At 37.0% G+C, this 22,307-nt stretch overlaps 1 protein-coding gene across 1 annotated transcript in view; it reads left to right on the top strand.

Annotated features, from left to right (window-relative positions):
* Window positions 1-205: 205 nt before the first annotated feature.
* LOC142341222 (uncharacterized) overlaps window positions 206-22,307 on the top strand; it is a 297,980-nt gene continuing 275,878 nt past the window's right edge. Inside the window, exons 1-10 of the mRNA XM_075392141.1 lie at window positions 206-404; window positions 2,277-2,480; window positions 6,198-6,318; window positions 7,099-7,231; window positions 10,259-10,384; window positions 10,651-10,846; window positions 18,440-18,639; window positions 19,047-19,147; window positions 21,183-21,309; window positions 21,957-22,136. Coding sequence (XP_075248256.1) covers window positions 206-404; window positions 2,277-2,480; window positions 6,198-6,318; window positions 7,099-7,231; window positions 10,259-10,384; window positions 10,651-10,846; window positions 18,440-18,639; window positions 19,047-19,147; window positions 21,183-21,309; window positions 21,957-22,136 — 1,587 coding nt within the window. The remainder of the gene's footprint in view (window positions 405-2,276; window positions 2,481-6,197; window positions 6,319-7,098; window positions 7,232-10,258; window positions 10,385-10,650; window positions 10,847-18,439; window positions 18,640-19,046; window positions 19,148-21,182; window positions 21,310-21,956; window positions 22,137-22,307) is intronic.

The following is a 22,307-nucleotide window of genomic DNA, read 5'->3' as shown; positions in this document are numbered from 1 at the left end:
AAGCCGCCTGAATGCAAAAATGGACTCGGAAATGCGCTAATAAGCTATTTTTTCTTTAAAAAACACCACTAATTATTAAACACATTTTGAATTCTCCCATTAATAATTAATTTTCAAGATGAATGAGAATTGACTAATGGTTTGACAATAATGCTGAGCAAAATAAGTTCGTTGTTTTTTCTTATTTACAGCCCTGCTGTTGATGATGGTTTGCGCTGGGACTGCTAATGCACAAGGTCCTCCTGTACCAGGGTGCAGTGCAAACACAGATGCATGCACGACTGATGCGGACTGTGTTCGAAGTGATCTGGTATGCATGGCAGTGGGACCACCGGGTAATCCTGGTCTCAAGAACTGCATATGCAAGGATAGTTACTATGGCAACCCTCAGGAAATGTGCCAAAGTAAGTTTGGTGTCACAGTTGAATCATTCGCTCGTATGTTTGTTTGTTTGTTTATATTTATCATAAATGAGGTCAAAGAAGCCAATATGCAACCTGCAAACCGTAAATTTATTAAATATAAATGTTTACCAGGCTAAGATACCAGTCCAAAACTCGATATGTCCAGACCAAAATGAACGCACAAGGTGTCGTCGTGCGTTCGAAATTACACTGTCTGTAAACACGAATGAACGTACGAAAGTCTGGACATAGGCAACTTTAAACGCGCGACGTCTGGACTAGGAAAATTTTAACGTGAAATCTGAACATAGGCAACTTTGAACGAACGAAAATCTGAACATAGTGATCCTCGAGAGCTAAAATGGCAGTAACCACTGAACTTATGATCGCTTCAGCACTTTTTTTAGAGTGCTCAGTCAAGTGAAAGCTTTCAACGTAGAAAACCTTTAATCACTTGAGTTCAAAAGTTGCAAAATGTTGAAAGCAGAAAAACTTTAATACAATATTTTGCTTTGTTTTGGAAAATTTTACTAGTGGATTTTTGGAACATTATTGAATTCTTTAAAACAATCAAGCTTCAAAAAATGGATGAACTGCATCTCCTTCATCCAATATCTTTACCAGTTACTTTTTTTAAAACTATATATGTACCAACCCTTATGGCCCTACCGGCCCTACATCACAACCACCTCCCAATAAAATTTATAACTTTATAATTTATTATAAAAAAGTTCTGTACAAGCTATATGGATTAGTATGGAGACAGGTCTGGATACGAAGGCATGAATGTCTGCACATACAAAATCGTGAAAGCACAAATAACGAACAAACCTTTTTAACCCACGAAAGTCTCGACGTACCTGCCCTTGAACGCCCGAATTACGCACGAAATCTGGGATCTTTTCCGCTAGCCCCCCTGTCCAATATAGCCGAAATTTAGGTGACCCCAAATATTAATTTTTTGCTCCTCTCTGAAAGGGAAAATTATTTTCGTAATTATATGCCCGGTGTAAAATATTAACAACCAAAATTGCATAATTTTTCAAGAAAATTGCAGTAACAGACCCCGTTACGTAATTCCAAAAATTCAAAAAGAGCAATTTCTTGGTTGATGTCTGCATTTTTTTTGCAGTGACTTATTGATATACACAAACTAACTGCAAACCTCCGTTCTATAAAGCGTTATCGAAATACTATTCACAAGTTTTCTTCACATGTAATAATTCAAATGCATCCTTATATTTAAATGGGGATTGCCTAAATTACTGTGGGGGGTGGGGGGAGGGTTAGCCGAAAAATCTGAAAACTTTTGAAGGAACGGAATTCTGGTTAACGTACAACAGTCCGGACATTAACTGACGAAAGTCTGAGTATACTCTTTTTGAACGCACGAAGAACACATGAAAACTTTCCGATCGACGAAAGTCTGGAAATAGACGTTTTTTTTTATCTGTGACACGGTCTGGACATAAGCATGTACCGTCCTGGACGGTCTGGCATGCCTAATTTTGGTCTGGCACGTTAACCTGTGTTTTGTTCATCCCATATGGATTAATAGGACAGATATGGTAATATCGGTGACCTCAAGTTAATGTTCTACTGTTAACAATCAGCTAGTCTATATCTGTATTCATATCATCGCTTGCACAATTAGTTTACTTTGTCTGTCTAGTCTACCAAACTTATATCGAGTAACAAAATCATTGGCTAGGACAAAGATACTGCAGAACAGTTGAAGTGATCTACACTGTCTCTAACAGAAATTCTCAACTTCCGTTAATAACAGGATAAACATGAAAATTCGAATTCTCACCAAAATATTCAATACTTACCAGCCCCAAAATGGTACATGAAGAAAGTATAATGTTTCAGCGGATAGTGCTGCCTCGCCAATCTTCGGACTGTATGCGGGCTGTTTCAAGGTGAACAAACAAAACAGACTAATCAGAACAGCTGCTGGGGACTACAGACCTTCTCTACTGAATACGTACAGCTGCAGAGAAACATGTTCTGACCAGAACACCTTCTACGCTGTATTACAGGAGGGTGATATCTGTTTCTGCTCCGCTGTGATACGTGAGTATTGTTTTTCAACCTAGTCTCCAAATCCGGTGCTTCTCTTTGCAAGATCTTTCAAGACTCTTGTCAGATTATACATAATCACACCAGCAGGTCATGGCTACGAGCAGATCATGTCGGGACTTTAATTTTAAAAATTATTTGTAGGCGACTTGTTCAGTTGATGCTTTAATATTATTACCACTCTCTCTAAGTTCATTTTTGTAATTGTTCCGACCCCTCTTGAGGGGGAAGGAACTATATACTCAAATGGAATTTTTTGTTCAGTCAATTTTGGTCGACCGATATATTCATCGTAGAGAGTTGCAACTGGTTTCATTAGAAAGCTTGTCCAGCGTAGAATATGGAATAAAAAAGATTTTTTTAATTTTATTTTTTTACAGGGAGTTATCGAGGTTTAAATTTTGAGAAAATAGAGTGAATTCCGGTGAGATCTTATTCACATTTTCCGGAAATTTTGACTGAAACTTTGCCAATTTTGCTATAATTTGTCAACTTTTTTAGAAATTGTTGTTGATTTTTATTTGTAAAGACAAAAAATTTTATTTTAGGCTATTTTTATTAACTTTTCTGTCAAAAATTTTGGCTAAATATTTCAAAATTAAGACTTTTTCATCAAAAACAGCACGAAATAGTATTTTTTAGTTCAGTTTGATTACATTTACAAGAAGTACAGAACCATACAGCACTAAGACAATGAACAATCAATTAGACTCAAAATGGTGATTTTTCTACTTCAAATTCCGTTGAGACTGCTCTGTAATTAAAACTTTGCCGTTTTTTGCTAAATTTATCCGTTGATTATCAAAAAGGCAGCATCTATTTTTAATATTTTATTTTACAAAATAGCAATATCTAGAACATTAGAATAATTAAGTGTTCCTAATAGACAAACAGGATTAGCAAGGCTGGTTTTGGACCAATCTTGGACTGGTATAATCCAAAATAATTAGGATTGTGATCAGTCGGTCTTTTTTATAAAAAAAATCTATCTTTTCTACATTAATTAAATAATAGAACATTTCAAACCAAAGCTCACTAAGGATAAGTCAAATTGGATTCCTAAATAGCTCCACATTGTTATATCTAGTTGATTACATGAAAATTTATTGTTGTTTTGACTTTTAAATGTATTTGATTTTAAAATAAATAATGACTTAATGATTTTTGCCTCTACTTTTCTCTAAATTTGGTCAAATTGTAGCTTATTGTCAGCAATGAAAGAATACTTCTTTTTTTATTGAAATCAAACTCAATTTCTATGGCGGTTTTACGCCTTAAGTTACGTTTCTTCTGGCTTTGATATTACTAGGTTTCACATTTTTTTAATGTTTTTTTTAGGTATTTGCCCATTTTTCGCGTTTTCTAGTTTTGTCACATTATCATGTTTTTGACAGTTCGTATATTACATTAGAGGTTTTCAAAAAACGAACACTTCATAATATTCAAATCCTCGAAGATATAGATTACGAAGAATTTATTTAATGTATTACCTTCTCGAAGAATTTATTTGAATTTAATTTTTGTCTTTAACTGTCCTTTTTACTTTGTCTTTTTAGTCGTATGAAAAATCCAGTACAATGAGCCGGTTTCATTGGTTTTTCATTGAAACGTAGATGATCCGATATTTTGATATTAGTAGATAGCTGATGGCTTTCATGACTCTGAAAACAATTGTTTTATAAATTGAAAAGAGACACTTTGTAACTTCGCAGTTTTGCTCATTTTATTGTCTGTTTGTTATCTAGTCTCGTTATTCTCGTTAATTACCAGCCAAATATGGCTTTTTTTGTGGTCAAAAGAAGGTTTCAAGAGGGATTGGAGTCACACAATCTAATGTTTTTAAAGAATTCGTTGACTTTACTGGCTTCGACACAGAAAAAAAGTAAATTAATTTTTGATTTTTGTCATGTTTGAGGTTCTTTTTATTGACGTGAGACATATTTTGGATAATTTCAATTCTCAAGAGCAAACGAACTTTGGAAGAGTAAACGAACCTATTTAATTTTTCATTCTGTAATTAATGGCGATCATGTCTTTGGAAATATTTTTTTTTTGAAAAAAAAAATTAAAGTGTTACTTAATTTTGCATTTTTTTTCGTTTTTACAGTCTTGTTACCTAGCTTCTTTCGTAAGAGGTTACATAATAAATTATCGGTGCTCGCAGAAAAGGTAATAGAACATATTTTGTTCGCCACAGTTTGGCTTTACGGTTTCGAAAGCGTTTTCTGCTAAGTTTTAATTGATTTTTTGTTTGTTGTCTATTTGTTGTTCTTTTGTAACCACATAAAAAAATGAATACCGGCAGTTCTTAATTCCTTCTATAGAAGAATTTGTAAAGGTACAGCTATGGGATATTTTAGTTGATTTCTAATGGTTTTCCTTACTTCGAAATTAATTGTTTAAAAAAATAAGCGAAAATTACAAATTTACTGTATTTGTTCTTTATTGTCTAATTAATACCAAGCCTTTTCATTGAGTAGTCCCATATCATTTCTGGTGAATTAAAAGTTGTTGTGTTTAATGTAAGTTTTATCCGACGCTGTTTTGACTTTGTTATTAAGTTTTGTTTTTTAAACGGACTTGAAGTTTTTGATGTAATTTAATTTTGTTGTTGTTGTTTGATTTTGCTGTTGGCCTTGACCCGCTTTCTTAATATTTGCACATCTCATCAATATAATGCACCATTATTCACTCAAACACTGAGTTATTTATTTTGGAGGCTATCTTTTCGTTCATACACCAATTTAAAAAAAATTGAATTTTTGGGTTTATCTATGTTTCTCATTTGGTAGACAATCATGCCAAAATTGTGGATGAGTGGGGTCGGAACCTTATGTGCAATTGCACATTACAGAGTCGCCTTGTGTTACTTAAATTATTAAACTGAAAATTCAATAATATTTGTTAACGTTGACACTTTGTTCTCTTTGTTATGTACCGTGTTATTGAAATGATAACTTATTGCTCTAACTCGTAATTCAGTGTTCTTTTTACGGTCTTTCAAGACTGTTGCAAGACTATATAATCACACCAGGGTCTTGCAAGATAACCATCTTTCGCAAGATTCCTGCGTGATACCATAGCCATTGGCAGAAAATTGAAAATATTGAAGTATAATGTTAGTCAAGTTGGACTAGGCCACTTAAGTTTTTGTTTCACGTTGTTTCAGCCGTTCATGGAATTATATCTCTTTGGTTGACAGCTCAACTTGAACTCAATTTAGAATTTGGAAATACAAGAGGGTTTGAGCTCTTAAAGTAGTTCAAATGAATCATGACATAATTTGTGATATTTTGCCAATTATCGGTATACATAACAGAACTTTTGCAACCTTTTTAGAAACAGAACTTTTAATTTTTCGAATGCAGGCATCACAAAGGTTGGGTTCCCAGACGAGAAACATCTCATCAGACCATCCAAGACCAAAATAACTTGGTATCAGACCCACGTTCCCTTTAAGATCAGACCAAAATGTGTTCAAATTCAATTTAGTTCGCACCCACGGGTGCTCACATCCGTCTCAGATCAGATCATCATGAGCTCAGAATCGTCGTAGACCTCAAAATACTATAAAATGCCCTTGGAAAAATTAATGCAACGGAATCAAAACCTCCTCTTTGTTGCTGTGCTTTGTTTTACCATCCGAAAACACGCACAACCTTCTATGATCCTCTGACCGACATCTGATTAACTGAAATTCGATGTGTGCAGATCCTGTGTCCGAGAGAGTAGCGGAGGGTCTCTGCAACTCAGAGTGCAGTGAAGCTGACCCTGGAGGCAACAAGTGTGGGGGATTCAGAGAGGTCGACGGAGACTACTTCACTGAGAGCTAGTAAGAGCACTGATTGCACCCAACGGTTTTCTGAGATCAGCGTTCGTAGAGAAGAAACCAAAGTTTAAGAAATGGTTCAATTAATAACAAAGGCAAGCAAGTTTAATGATATAATTAAACAAGATTCAGCAACAGCTTAATTATCAAAAATCAACCGATGAAAAAAAACACACACTTGGGTTGAACAAATGAACAACAACTAATAAAATTTGTTTTTTCTTCCCTCAGGGATATCGAAAACTGCTAGACTTCTTTGAAGACTTAACTCTTAATCAATAAAAAAACCATAAACAATACAATTTTGGTTCACCTCACTTTACGAGCCAGCGCTCCTACCAACCAGAAGAGACTATTTGTTCCATTTTAGCTGCTTATTTCTGCAAAACGTATGTTAACACTTGTAAAGCAATGAGTGGACTTAGATTCCACAAAATATGTCTCCTGACGAAATGGACCAAACTGACCTATGCGCTTTCCATTGGTAGGGGCGTTAATTCGTAATATAACCATTTTGTGATTGGTTATTCATGTTTCAATTAAATCATGCACGATGACTCACATATGTCTTCGACGATCAAACAGAACTTTTTTCGCTACAACTTTAGGCAACTATGAGGCATCAACAAAAGGTGAAGCATCATTTTTTAACAATTGATTACAAAGTCTAGGCTTAAACTTGGCACTTTATGATGCTTTTGGTTTCATCATACTGCAACAATGTCATGCAAATGTTAGCTAATCAAGTCATATTGTTTTTAACTTTGCCTGTGCATGTAATAGTTCGAGTATCTACACAACCCAGAAGGGCATCTCCTCTGCCTGGTTTGCCCAGTTGGACAAGCATGTTGAGACAAATGTGAAGTTGAGAGCGGTCATGGATTACGAGCCACCTGAGGGCTTCTGCAAACAATGGGTAAAGTCAATAGTGTAAACTGATTTTCTTGATATTGTTTTACACTTAATCCACTATCAACTGCTACACTGTTGAGTGATCAAAATTTAAAAGATGGAAAAACATGCTGGAACAGTAAAAAAATCACGGTTCTCCATTGCGAATGATAATTAGAAGTTGCAAATGATAAATAGACTGTTTTTGACTTATCCGCACATCAGTTTTCAGAATACTTTAAGAAAAGCAACATAGGTTCTTTGGTTTTCAAGTTTTCAGAATTTGATAAATATATTTTTGCAACTCCTTGGATGTAAGTCAGGCAAGGGCACTGAAAAGGTTGCCAAAGCGCATGGATAGAGCTTTCCCAAGCAGCCCCAGGAAGCCAAAGCAGAACACGATAAAAGCATTGATTACAAAGTCATCGTTCAGGCAACATTCATCAAACCGGAGTTTGCGACTCTTTTGTATGTAAATCCTATTGTCTCTGCCAATATTTTTTCAAAATTCAGAGCACTTTAAGAAAAGGAACATAGATTCTTTGGTTTTCAAGTTTTCAGAATTTTTTAAATAAATGTTTGCAACTCCTTGGATGTAAGTCAGGCAAGGGCACTGAAAAGGTTGCCAAAACGCAACCATTGTTAAACTAAAATCAATTTAAATTTAAAAAATTTAGGTTTAACATTCAGCAATTCTTGAACTCAAGACCCTCTGTCAGCTACAAAAAATCAATTGTATTCTCAATATGAACCTTTGTAGCAATTAGTAAAAGGAAGTTTTTTTACTTAAAAAGACTGTTTTCTAAATCTTTTTAGATGAAAATGTTCGATATTAGTGTGGTTTGAACCCGGGTCAAAAGCAAAAGTTATTTGTTATTCTTGCCACTAGTGAAATCGTACAAGATTCTCACAAGATTTTTACAATATAATACAAGATTGAAATTTTCTTACAAGATTAACTTTTTTTTACAATATTCTTACAAATCTATTTTTTCTTACAAGAATGTTAGAAGATAAAATTGTTCTTAAAAGATTTTGCGAGATTAACTTTTTAAAAGAGACCCTAGAACTCGCTCAAAAAATAGCCGAAATGTACCCCACCTTTCGGGAACGCAAATACTGACCAAACAAATTCTCTCTCACATTCTACCCCATATTAATCGGATAAAAAGATTTTCGGCAACATTAAGAAATTAACTTATAGAAAAGTAAAATCAAGCATCACAAGAAAAACAAAAACATCACTTTACCAATCTATTACAACAAGAAAACCAGAAAAGTTCCTTCACGCTGCTGCGTCCTTCTTTTGAATTTTTTTCGTTTTTTTTTCTTTTTTATGTAGTCCTTTTCTCAAATTCCGATGTCCTTTCCTCGTCGCCACAGTGTCCCAAATCCATGACAGAAGAAAAACTGAACAACAATTAAAAAAAAATTCCATGCGCAAACTTGCATGGATAAAGGCTCCCCAATCAGTCCCAGGAAGCCAAAGCAGAACACGATAAAAGCATTGATTACAAAGTCATCTTTCAGGCAACATTAATCACACCGGATTTTGAAACTCTTTTGTATGTAAATCTTGTTGTCTCTGCCAATATTTTTTAAAAATCAAATTTTTTGTCCAATAAAAGTTCGTTCCCATTATTACGTTGAGTTTAGTAAATACGTCAGTGTCCCTTGCTCTTCCAGCGATTGATACTAGACAATAAGGATTTGGTTGCTTCTTTCTTTAAAAAAGAAGAAACAGAAAACCAATTTCGTAGTTAAGAATTAAGGCTGTTTTTTTAAGCAAGTCTTGCATTAATTAAATCGTTAATTCTTTTAGGAGGCAAGATTTCTCAATTCAAGCTAAAAGTAAAGAAAAGCAGAGATTTTTTAAGAACAAAAATTGCAAATTCAACGTTCAGGTAACATTCATGACACTGGAAGAGTCGAAAAAGACGGAAAAGACACCTGTTTTTGGGTGTTTTCGAGAGTATCCTGGTGTTTTGACCGTCAGGACGCACGATTTTCACATGTTTCTAATATAAATTTGCAAGATTTTTACAAGAGTCCTGAAAGATTAACTTTGTCTTCCAAGGTCTTGCAAGAACAAATTTTGTTTTTTAATGTCTGATGAGATTAACTGATTTTCGCACAAGTCTAGCAAGATCTTACAAGATTAAATTTGGTTTCTGGTAGCTGCCATCTAGCTATTTAATTACATTTCTGTTTTGGTTCCATAAGGTTTTATGCCATGAAACAACAATGATTGTTAGGTGTTCGAGCATGCTCTGCTCTAATTTTCATGTATGATTTCAGTTATTCATACTGAATTTGTCTTTCATGGGATGCCAGATATTGGTTAAAAATGAACCAATCGCTTCAAATTTTAAAAAAGTTGCACTATATTTTCCTGGGACACTGTCACTCTACCTCTAGATATTTTTGTAGCTTAACTTTTGTCTTTTATTCCGTAATTTGGCGTGTAATTAATGCGGATTTTTTATGCAATTCTGTAAATGACAGCAACCTTTTTTTGCTTAGTTTTAAATTTTTCCCGATAGACAGATTGTTAGTGCTCAGTGTGCTAATATTTAGCCATCTACAAAAATCAGCAGTTTTTCAATTATTAAAATCACGTTAATGTGTTGCCTTTCTGAAAAAAAACTGAACTACAGCTTGACTGCTCGAAAATTGCAATTTGAATTCTCCAATTTCTTTGTTTTGGTTCTCATCCTAGTATTTTTCGACGTTCTCGTTATTGGAAACCAGTTTCTAAGAAAGAACAATTTCTCAACTATTGATCTTAAACAACGGAAAATAAAGGAAAACTTGCACACGGACTCAAGCCCTATAAGTTACGTTTTTGGATCTTCCATGTTTCACAAGGTTAAATATTGACCTTGAACTAAGACTAAGTCAATAAAAAATTATCGGCAGAGCCCGAGAGACTAATATTTGCTCTTTTAAACTCTAATCAAATTATTTTTTAAAACATCGTCGAAGTTTTCACAAATTTTGACATCGCAGTATCACTCCCTCCTAGCAAATACTAATTATCTTATTTGTACAGATGACCTATCAATTTGACTTTGGGACGGGAGCCGGGAGGACAACACCCCACCCGTTCACGTGGATGGACTGGATCTATGCATACCCTGGAACCTTCATTGTCACTGGAATTGCTGACAGTCGATACGTAAGTCAAAACGTCTGCCCAAAACTATTTCCACAGATGCTTAAACATTAATTGTGTAGGGCGTTATTGGACGAACTTTAAGAACTGAAGACATTTTGAACCCAAATATGATATAAGAGCTGCTTTATCTCAGTTTTTAAAGTTACGTAGGGTCTGTTGATCTTGAGATGAATCTTCAAACAGTTTGTCTCATTTAAGTGGAATAGCAAGTTTATTCTTATCGCACTGAGCAGGTATATTTGATTCGGTTTTATTCTGGTTCCTAGCCAGCGATAGATGCGACGAGTGTTGTGGTGAGCGAGCCAATCAGGAAGGAGGGAGTGATTGCAGAGTGCAGTGAGGTGTACAGGTACGGAATGAAGGCCAACTGCTCCGTCACATCCATCCTAGGCACAGGCATCATGGCCAAGATATACTGGGGGGACAAGGACAGGAAGGAGTTCGACTTCTCAAGGATAGAAGGTGAGACTGGCCTCAACCATAGATACAGCAGCTTCGAAATATTGTACTCTATTTATGATACTGTGTTTAGTACAAGAGTTACTAAGTTTGATAAGTTTTTAATAAGTTTGATAAGTTTTTGGCACTCATGTCTCAGTTATAATAGTTGAATAACTGAAATTTCCAACTGCTTTTCCTTCGAAATATCCACGGTGAATATTTATTTGGTGCAATTAAACTGCTTTCTGTGGAATAGATCTTAACAACCGTTACCATAAAAGAATCTATCCTCTTTTAACTGAAAATTTGAAATTTTGTCTATTCCCAGCTGCAACGAACACAGAGTGTTTATTAGGGCGGTGCTAGGGTACCATTTAACTCAGAAAAATTTTTTGGTTCTCACTTAAATGCTCTATTGGCTTTCTCGACGTGTTGCTTTGCTTTTGTTTTTTTTTTTATAGCTGCGAAGCTGTAAGCTGAGCGTAGCTATATTGCGGTGCTCTTGGTTTTTTTACAATTCAAAGAATTTGAATTGTATTGGGGCGCTGTCTTTTTTTTAAGATCTGTTCACACATTTTCATGATTTTTGAAGTCAAATTGGAGTAGTGATTTTGGTCACGCCGAAACAGGAAGTGGAGCGAAAAAGCGAGTGGTTTTGCGGCGTGAAATTTTTTCGCTCTAAATTTAAAGTAGAGTAAGAAAACGGGGTTTGAACAAAAATTCGCTTTCTCGCTAGTGGTTTTTTGTTCACATGCGGCAATTTCACTTTGATTTTTACAGTTTTTTCGATTTTTTTTGATCGGATTTTTTTCTAAATGGTTTCCCAATCCATTCATAGTCTGTTCTTGGTCTAGTTTTCTGTTTAGTCAATGAAAATTCTTTGAATTGTACGTCAGGACTTGTCCTGCTATGTTTTTTGTTTCTTCGTCTGACGCTCTTTTTTCGTTTTACATTTGTTCACACCTCAAAGCTGAAAAGTCAAATTTTCTGAGTAACTTCTTCCTCTCACTAACTGCTTTTGCGCGCGTGACGTCATTTCTTTCTCTCTCGCTCTCTCTAGCAAAAGTTCTTTTGCGTGATTAGATTTTGATCATAAGTGACTTACCTCACTCAACAAAAATGACTTTTGCACTTTAAAATTTAAGTTTATGTTCAATTAGTTCAAGGTCAAAGGAACTTATGTGTAACAAGGGTCCGAAATGAAAAGGCTTCTGCGCAATAATGAATTTTAACAAGCTTTATTAATTTATCGTTTAATTTTTTTACATAGCTTTTCGAGCGGCGTCGATAACTTTTTCAATTTATATCTCTATCTGTTTCTATCTCTATAACACGGCACGCAAATCTATTCTTTCGCAGCTATTCCGGCAATCTGCCGGCTATGTTTAAATTTAGAGAACGGATAAGCGGAGTCGTTTAGAGATGTTTAGAGTGTTTATGTTAGAATTTTGATTCGAGTTAAAGACTTAAACTTAGTATTATTAGAAAGTTTAACTTACCATTGCGACTGATTCCCTTTGCGACTGATTTGCAGAAGCAAACCATATTGGGTAACCCTTGCGAGCCCCACTATAAATCATGGTGCTAAGATTAGTTTTGTATCTTGACTTTTTCACACTGATAATGGGTATATATACAGCTGATTTTTGAGTCCTTTTTCATCCCCAAAATCAAATCACCATCTTGATCTAATAATCAGATCTCTCCTGTAAATCTCTAAATTCTACTGTAAAATATCATTCTTGTTATTCTCTCATTTTGAGAAATTAGTTTTTTCAACTTAGTTAAAAACGCTTTTTATTCCGCTGGCGAAAACCCATAACCCAACAGGTTATGGGCCCATCAATTTTCTAAGTCTTAAAAATAATTTCTAAAACAAAACTAATTTTTGTTGACAGTCATAATCATTTTCTGCTTAGTACCTCTTCTTTTCACAATTGTTTTGCCTGCTCAAACTACGATGGATCAACAGACAGTGAAGCTGCTGCCCTACACAGGAAAGACACAGGACTTTCCAATCTGGAGCACAAGATTTGTGGCAATGATGCAGACGAAGGGACTCTACAAATCACTACTTGGGACAGAGGAGCAACCCAATGAGCCTGCATCACTAGCCAATGGGGCGAGCAATGATGAAAAGAAGCACCACAAGGTGCTGAAGGATGCATATGAGAAGGAAGTTGCAGACATCAAGGAGAAACGGAACAATGTGTGGTGCCATCTGGCACTGACTCTAGATGCAACAACCAACCCTCATGCTGATGAGGCATGACTGTGTGGGAGATGACGGTATCGGAGATGAAGCAAAGGCTTGGAAACTTTTGCAAGAGAGATTTCAGAGTGTGGAGACGCCGACAGTGGTGACCTTGGTGGCACAGCTTGCTCGACTGCAGCTCGAGGATGCTGACGATTTGGATAGCTTCTTCATCAGAAGACAGGAGTTGCTCACAAGGCTACAAGAGGCAGGGGAAGCAGTCTGAGAGACCTTCTTCAACGCTTTGGTCCTCAATGGTCTGCCAATGAGGTATGAAAGTTTTGTTGTACAGGAAAACCTTAACCCGGCAACGAACTTCACAGAGTTGAGGAAAAGGCTGCGGAACTTCCATGAGAGCACAGCACAGAGGCACAAGGGACAAAGTGGTTCAGTGGCACTGGCAGTGAAGCGTGACTTCAAAAAGAGACCAAAGAAAGGAAACTGCTTTGTGTGTGGGATCCCTGGACACTTTGCCAAGGACCTCAGGAGGAAGGAGACAGCACAATGCAGCAAGTGTGGTGAGAAAGGTCACCTAGACAGGGCATGCAAGAGACAAAGAGATAGAGGCAAACAGGAGTCAGTGACAATGGGTCCAACATTGGCTTCACCAGACGAAGAATACTGGGCAGCTCTTACCCAGTGGAAGACAGCAGGCATGCTAGTGGACAGTGGTTGTACAGATCACATAGTGGCGAACATCGATGCTTTCCTGGACTTTGTGCCCATTCAATCAGTGGTCAGAAATCCCAGTGGAGAGGCTTCCAGAGTGGTGGGCAGAGGCTGTGTGAGGATCAGCATACCCTCAAACAAAGGGGAATTCCAATGCGAACTCAGAAATGTTTTGTGCGTGCCGGACTATTCTCCAAACCTCCTATCAGTCTCAAGATACACGGAGTGGGGACATAGCTTCACTTTTGAGAAACGAAACAGCTGCATGAAACTCCAGAAGGGAACTCGGGTAAAACTAACACAAGAAAATAATTTGTATTACTTACCCTGCAACGTTCTAGAATTCAAGATGAATTCCAACAGCGTGAATTTTGACAGTGCAAGCAAGTGGCACAGATGATTGGGTCATTTGAATAAAGCGGATGTGCTCAAGAATGCACCAAAGACAGTGGGGGAACTTGATGATGTATGCAACGTATGGCAGAGTACCAATAGTGGCAGAGACCAAGAATGGCAGAGTGGCAGAGACCCAAGCAGAAGAGTACCAAGAGTGGTAGAGACCCAAGCGTGGCAGAGACCAAGAGTGGCAGAGACCCGAGCAGAAGAGAAGCTGCAGAGGATGTTCACAGACGTGATGAAACCTTTCAGAGTAGAGTCACTGTCAGGGTTCCGGTTCTGCATTGTGTTTGCAGACCAGTACACGAAGTTTGTGTTTGTGGACTTGCTTAAGGCAACGAGTGAAGCACTGGCCAGCCTGAAGAAATTCGTTCTCAGTGTGGGACGCCCAAGAACCTGAGGCAAGACAATGCGAAGGAGTTTCTCTCAGAGCAGTTCAAGACATACTGCTTAGATGCAGGCATTCTACAGGAGAAGACCATACCACAGACGCCACAACAGAATGGATTAGCTGAGAGGTGCAACAGGACACTGCTGGAGATGGCAAGATGTGTGCTCCTTGACTCAGGACTTTCCAAGATGATGTGGGGAGCAGCAATTCTTCACGCAACAAGGATCAGGAACTTGGTTGTGAGACGATGAGAAGAAAAATGCCCACCAGAGCTGATGCGAGGTATAAAACCTAAGTTTTCAATTAGTAAACTGTCTATTTTTGGTTGCACAGTCTTCATGAGGAAGCGGGAGAGAGATGTCAGCAAACTTGAACCCAAGGCACTAGAAGGAAAGTTTGTGGTTTACACTGAAGGAGACAACGGATACCTGCTGTACGTACCCAACACACGCTAAGTTGTGGCAGTTCGAGATGTGATCATCAAGGAGTCCCAAGTGGGCTCAATCCCCGACAACACAGAGACGCCCCACCTACTAGATGAGGGGTCACAGCAACTGGGGATCTGGCACCCAGACGATGGTCATCAATACGATGGCAACAAAGAGGAGCAGGGCACATCTACTGCAAAAAAGGAAGAGTGGCATGACGCAGAGAGCGTGAACACTCAAGAAACGACACTGAAGAGACTCTGAGTCACTGGAAGACAGTGAAACGGAGGACTTCTCACAGACAGTTGTCTTCTTTGAAGAAGCACTGGAGCAAGCGGACAGGGCAGAGCCCAGACGAGGGACACGAGCAAGGAATGTTCCGCAATTTTTTGGAGAAGTCAGGACCCATCTTGCTGTGACTGAGGGTAACTATGTGGAACCCAAAACAGTCTACGAAGCCAAGCAAGGTGACGATTGGGACCAGTGGCACCGGGCAATGAAGGACGAGGTCAAGGCACTCCAAGACAACGAGACTTGGAACCTAGTGAGACCACCCACAGACAGGGACGTCATACCGGGCAAATGGGTCTACAAAGTGAAATTGGGACCCAGTGGTCAAGTGGACAAATACAAAGCGCGCTATGTGGCGAAAGGCTTCAAACAAGTGGAAGGACTGGACTACTTTGAGACTTTTGCGCCTACCTGTAAGCCAGAGACATTCAGGATTCTACTTCAGCTATCAGCGAAGCAGGGCCATGTGATGCAGCAATTTGATGTCAAGACTGCTTTCCTGTACTCACCAATCGAGGAAGAAGTGTATCTGGAACAGCCACAGGAGTTTATAAAACGCGGATCAGATGGGGAGAAGTTAGTATGTCGACTAAATAAATCAATTTATGGTTTGAAACAGGCTGCTAACAACTGGTACAAAGAGCTGGCAAACTTCCTACTGAGACAGGGTTCACCAGAAGCAGGAACGATCACTGCTTGTTCGCAAGATCAGAGGCAGAGGATCACACCTTCATCTTGGTCTGGGTTGACGACATCATAGTATTATCAAGAAGTATGACAGTGAACTCCGATGTCAAAAAGGCACCAGAGGCAACATTTCACATGGAAGACAGAGGGAGACTGCACTGGTTTCTGGGCCTTAGAATCAGACAAGAAGAGGGCAAAGTCACAGTCGACCAAGAACGCTACATAGGAACAATGCTTGAGCGCTTTCAAATGGATCAATGCAAACCCTCAAGAACTCCAGCTGATTTGAAATTGAAACTTCAGACAGCACAGAACGGAGACGAAGAAGTGGACCAGAGGATCTACAGAAGCTTGGTTGGATGACTTCCTTATCTGGCCATACAAACGAGGCCAGACATCATGTTCACAGTCAACATTTTGTCCAGGCACATGAACGCACCTACCAATCAACACAGGCTATGCGGAAAACGACTTCTGCAATATCTTCAAGGTTCAAGAGGTCTAAAACTTACTTACACAAGAGAGACTAGTTATGATTTAGTGGGGGAAAGTGATGCAGACTGGTCTGGAGATGTGAATGACCGAAAATCAACAACGGGCTATTACTTCAAGCTCAACGGACGTGGCGCAGCACTCAGCTGGGGTGTCAAGAAGCAGGCCACAGTTGCTCTTTCTTCATCAGAAGCAGAATATCAGGGCATAGCATCAGCAGTTCAAGAAGCACTTTACCTGAAACAACTTCTAGGGGATTTTGTCATCCAACAGAAACGTCCAATGGCAATTGGAGAGGACAACCAAAGTTGTATCAGACTTTGCCAAAACCCAGTCATGCACAACAGGATGAAGCACATCGAGACAAAGTTTCACTTCATTCGGGCCAAGACGGAGGATGGGACTATTTCAATTCATTGCGTTCCTACAGACAAAATGGCAGCGGACATCTTCACAAAGTCCTTACCCGTTCCAAAAGTGGAAACATTCAGAGCAGTTTTGATGGGAACAGACTCTACGCAATCAGCTCAAGTCTGAGTGGGGGTGTTAGAATTTTGATTCGAGTTGAAGACTTAATCTTAGTATTAGTAGAAAGTTTAACTTACCATTGCGACTGATTCCCTTTGCGACTGATTTGCAGAAGCAAACCATATTGGGTAACCCTTGCGAGCCCCACTATAAATCATGGTGCTAAGATTAGTTTTGTATCTTGACTTTTTCACACTGATAATGGGTATATATACAGCTGATTTTTGAGTCCTTTTTCATCCCCAAAATCAAATCACCATCTTGATCTAATAATCAGGTCTCTCCTGTAAATCTCTAAATTCTACTGTAAAATATCATTCTTGTTATTCTCTCATTTTGAGAAATTAATTTTTTCAACTTAGTTAAAAACGCTTTTTATTCCGCTAGCGAAAACCCCTCAACAAACAGTTTAAAAGAAACTTGGTTATTTGGCCAATAAATCGTGAAAAACAAACTCTAGTTTGGATTTTTTTTGCTCAATTTGCATATTGAATGAAACGGACAACAGATTGATCATAACACCAATTTTTAATTTTGGACATCTTTCTTAATTCAAAAAATTGGTCAAATTGAACTGCAATAGAAGGTTTGTATGTCAAGATTTTGGCAAAAATTCTATATAATCTATTACAATGCAAAATTCACATAGAATCTGTCCTTATTATACAGCACAAACTCTTACTTTCACTAATTGAATAGACCATAAATTTACATTTGAAATTTTGAGAGATACAACCAAACTAAACCATCATAAGATCTGCTTACAGTGAGTGCTTTGTAGAGGACAACTGAAATGCTCATTTTGGTCTTGAAAATAATTCTCATTTTGAAGAAAAAAATTTAGCTAAGAAAACATTAGGTGAGAAAATTAGCTAAGAGCTGATCAAATTGGCTGGAAATGGGCTGAAAATTTTTGTCCCCAGAAAATTTTTTTAAGCTCTTCTAATTCTGAGGAGTGACCATGTTTGAAAAGATTTTTTCCGTTCTGAATTACCCCCGAAATCGTGACTAGTTATCTGAAGTGAGTGAAATACGAACTTAAGTTTTAAATTTTGCAAAGAAATGGTTTGTTGGCCAGCGAAAAAGCTATAGCTTGTCTCAAGTCATTAAACTCGATTTTTGATAAATTTGGCCAAAATTTGTTCGAAAACTGTTTCCAAATAAGCGAAATTACTGAAGTTTCTTTTTGTAGTAAACCCCTTTGACGCAGAAAGCGCTTCTCTCATTATCATATGTTAGCCTGTAATTCTATCCAAAAAGGTCAAAAAAGTGTCTGAACAAAATAGGGGCCGGCATAAAATTCTCAAAAGGTGAAAAAATTTTCAGAACAATAAATTATGAACAATGAAAAGAAAATATAAGAGTAAAATTATACATAATTTGACAACTTTTTTCTTTTGAACAATGCAGAACTTGAAATGGAATCACACAAAATTTGGTTGATAAATCTATAATCATTTCTACTGGAACTATTTCAGACCCCCACCACTGTTTGGCTGGCTCTGCAGTGATGCAAAAGATCAACTGCGCTGACTATTTGAACCCAGCGGACTACTTTTACGACGCAGATGATAAACTTCTCTTTGACCCACTTTACGAGATCTCATGTGAGGGTGTTCTAAAGGGGTTCGAGTACTATGTTAAGAAAGTGGGAGCTAGTAACAAAATAAAGTTCAAGGTGAGTGAACTCAACGGAAAAACAAACAAACTTTTATTGCAGCATGTGTCTTTTTTACCTCAAATTAGGAACTGAGCTGTTTTTAATTGTCAACTGTGTAGGCTTTAACTTGATTTGCATCTCACACAATGAGCAGTTGAAGTTAGGGGTAGTAGCTAGATGTGGAGATAAATAAGATTGAGTTGTAATAAATAAGCTGAATAATTTACCTGTCACTCATAACCAAGTTTCTTAATCTTATTTTCAGATTCTTGAAAAAGTTTTGTAGATTAACTGTCTGACAGCTAAGATGCAAAGCAAGGCATCATGTGTCACTAATAAAAGAAACTATATTTAGTTAATTATCTGTACCCCAAAAATGATATAATTTTGAATGGATCATTAAAAATTAGATTTTTTTGTTTTAGTTGTACAGACCCTCGTGTGACTCTGCCAACGAGCACTGGTGTTTTGATACGATGACATGTTCGCCCGATTCATACCCTTGTCTGCCCCCTTTCTCCTACAGGTTAATAAAACAAAAATCATTAGAAATACTTTACGAGTATTGAAATAAGCGTCTACTGCTCTTCTGAAATAAGCTATCGTAGTGTTTTCGTATAATAATGTTGTCAATTACAAGTTAAATAATTGTTCTGTGCTTAATTTTAGTCTAATTGTAGTTATTGAAAGAGATTGCTAAAAAAAGAGATCCTGATTTATCGTCAAAAGGTCGACAATTTGACATTTTGGCATTATCTTCCTCATATGTAATCTTACTAAATTATAATTTTGCGATAATTCTTTATTTCTGTTTTCACTCTAATAGCGCGAAAACAGTTTTATAAGTTTTACAAATCTATAAGATCAACAAGGGTGATTGGTGATGTTCCAACGCGTCAAAAATCAAATAAAAACGCATAAATATGAAAATTTTCACACTAGATGCCTGTTCTCAGTTATTTATTTCAACACAGTTATGCTCCCGTTTAAGAAGAATGTTGATCTTTGAAGGCCGGAACAACAGTTGCAGTATAAATATTAAGTATAGGGTAAGAAGTTGATTGTGTTTGCTAATCTTATTTAAAAAATGCAATCTGCAAGGCTGATGAACGTTCTCTCAAAATAGTTTATTCGCTGGCAAAATCTGTTCATTCTATTTTAAAATAAGCGCGAGAAAAAGGTGCTTGAAGAAAAAATTTGCTTTCTCGCTGGTGGTTTTTGTTCACATCTGGCATTTTGACTTGCATTTTTCCTATTTTGTCGATTCTTTTAGTCGGATTTTTTAGTCGGAAATAGATTTTTCCATTCTATTCATAGTCCATTCATTTTCTAGTATTTTTAGTGAATGAAGATTCTTAGGGAAGGATTGAAGTGATATGTTTTCTTATTTCGTCGTCTGATGCTGTTTTTTTAGTTTTATTTTTGTTCACACAGGTAGGCTGAACAAATTAAATCTTCTGAGTGATTTATTCCTCTGACTAACGGCACTTGCGCGCGTGATGCCGTTCTTGACTCTCTTTAACATATTTTTTGGTTCATTTGCGTGATTAAATCTTGATCATACCTAACTTATCTCACTCAGTAATTTATTACTATTAACATTAAGCCTCATTTGAATTTGATTAAAATAACAAAGAACTCATGTGTAATGAAGTTCACTAATATAAAGGTTTTATGTGGATTTAATTCCAATAAACCTCATTAATGAATCATTGAGTGTTTCTTACATAGTCTTTAGTACGGCCTATAATGCAGCACTCAAGTCTATTTCGCAGCTAATCCGACAATCTACCCCTTATGTTTCCAGAGTTTTTCATTCAAACTTTTGTAGTATATCGCCGCAGAAATATCGATCGGCCAATATTGACGCCGGGGTGGCATAGATCTTGTAACCGGCAAATAAATTTTGAGATTGTAACAATAAGCGGGCCCTATATCTTCTGTGGGTACACACAAGCACTAAATATCAATTTTATAAAAAGAGGTCAACCAAAGTCTAGGTGATCCATTTGCGTCGAAGCTTTTCTTTTCGTAGTTGATTTGTGTCAAACACCCAATTTTCGCAATCGCATCTTGACTAAAGCGGCTAAATACAAAACATTAGAAATTAAATTAATCAGATTTTGCGACTTTTTTCTTCATGTCGGTAGAAAAAAATTTATCGCAATTTTTTCCACTTTTACAATAATAAAAAATAGTTCGGAATTGGTAGTCCCACTTTTTTTTCGGCTATACAAACCAGATTACATGGTTAGGACCTGCTGATTAGAACAAAATTTTTGTTCTGGGGAGGGGATATTAGGAAGAGAAACAAAACATAAAATTATCCTTGAATGTAAATTAGGCTTATAAAATTGCCCTGGTCAGGAATACTGTATTATAACATATTTACTAGCTCTGAAAACCCAAATGTGTCAATTGCACGTTCAGAATAAGTCCCAATCGATGAATTGATTTCCCCATGTTTTGAATTGATGAAAACTTTCCGATTAACGAATATTACTTACAGAGACCTTTATCTAAAGCATTTATCCACGCAGCGTTTTTTCATATTTTTCCAGATGTGGGGACACTGGAGCTTACTGTCAAATGAAGAAGGGGTGTGTTTCTGATCAGTGTTCTAAGACAGACAGATCAGACTCATTCACACTCAACGGCATCTCCTATGAATTCGTCAAAAAGTGGGATGTAAGAACACCTCACCTAATCGCAAATGAACTGACCAACTTACGTTTAGCCATTAAATTTGATGAATTAATGTTTGCCAACCAGGTTTTTCTCAAGTTTCTAAGTTGTTTTTTTTTCAGTTCCCTATCGATGATCAATTTTCATACTATTCAGCTAAAAGTCAGAAAAAAATAAGTAGAGTTAATTATGTCCAGAATAAGCTTAGAATAAGGCAATGAAGTTTGTCATCAAATGTCTAAAAGTTGTCATGATCAGAACTCTGGCCACGTTGAAAAGCATTATGAAATTACTCTGATTCAGTTTTGATTTTTAATGACGCTCAGATCCGGATTAAGCAATTGACGGGATTCAATACTAAAAGTGCCGATTTTAGCCTAATTTCACCTCAAAATCAATAATGCAATTAGATTAAGTAAAATAATGATTAAATTTTTTTTTAGTTTTGAACCCTGACCTGATTCTAACCGACCATTGAAGTTGATTAATTTATGTAAGGCTGTCAGTTATGCATTAATGGAAAGATTTTGAGCCAAAATAGGTTTAAAAAGTCACTTTTTAGCTGTTTACAACCTCCGAAAATTGATATTGATGTACAGTTTCAATTTTTTTAAAGGTAAATTATTTGAAAACAAACTTATGTTCGTCAGGTAACCCTGGATGTGTCTTGTTGGGATGCATGTGGATGTTATGGGCTGTATTACGTGGACTTGGGCACATTCGATGCCCCTGATCAGACGAGAGTGTACCCTGGAGATGTTCTGGTATTGGACCCTGGAGACAACCAAGTTTATTACACCAGGGATTCGAATTCACACTCTGCCTACACGGTAACTTCATAATTAATGATAACCTAAACATTAACTTCATACCTACAGGGTAACCTCATAAGTTATGATAACCTAAACCAAATAATCATGATTTTGTGCGCACTTCACAAATCGCCGAATTTTTCAGGCCCTTTTGTTATGCGAAAAATTATCTGGTTCTAAACATTAGTT

This window comes from Convolutriloba macropyga, chromosome 6 (genome assembly GCF_964194025.1).
Source record: "Convolutriloba macropyga chromosome 6, txConMacr16.3, whole genome shotgun sequence".
In the NCBI taxonomy this organism is placed as follows: domain Eukaryota; kingdom Metazoa; phylum Xenacoelomorpha; order Acoela; family Convolutidae; genus Convolutriloba; species Convolutriloba macropyga.
This window is presented reverse-complemented; position numbering and strand designations above follow the sequence as displayed.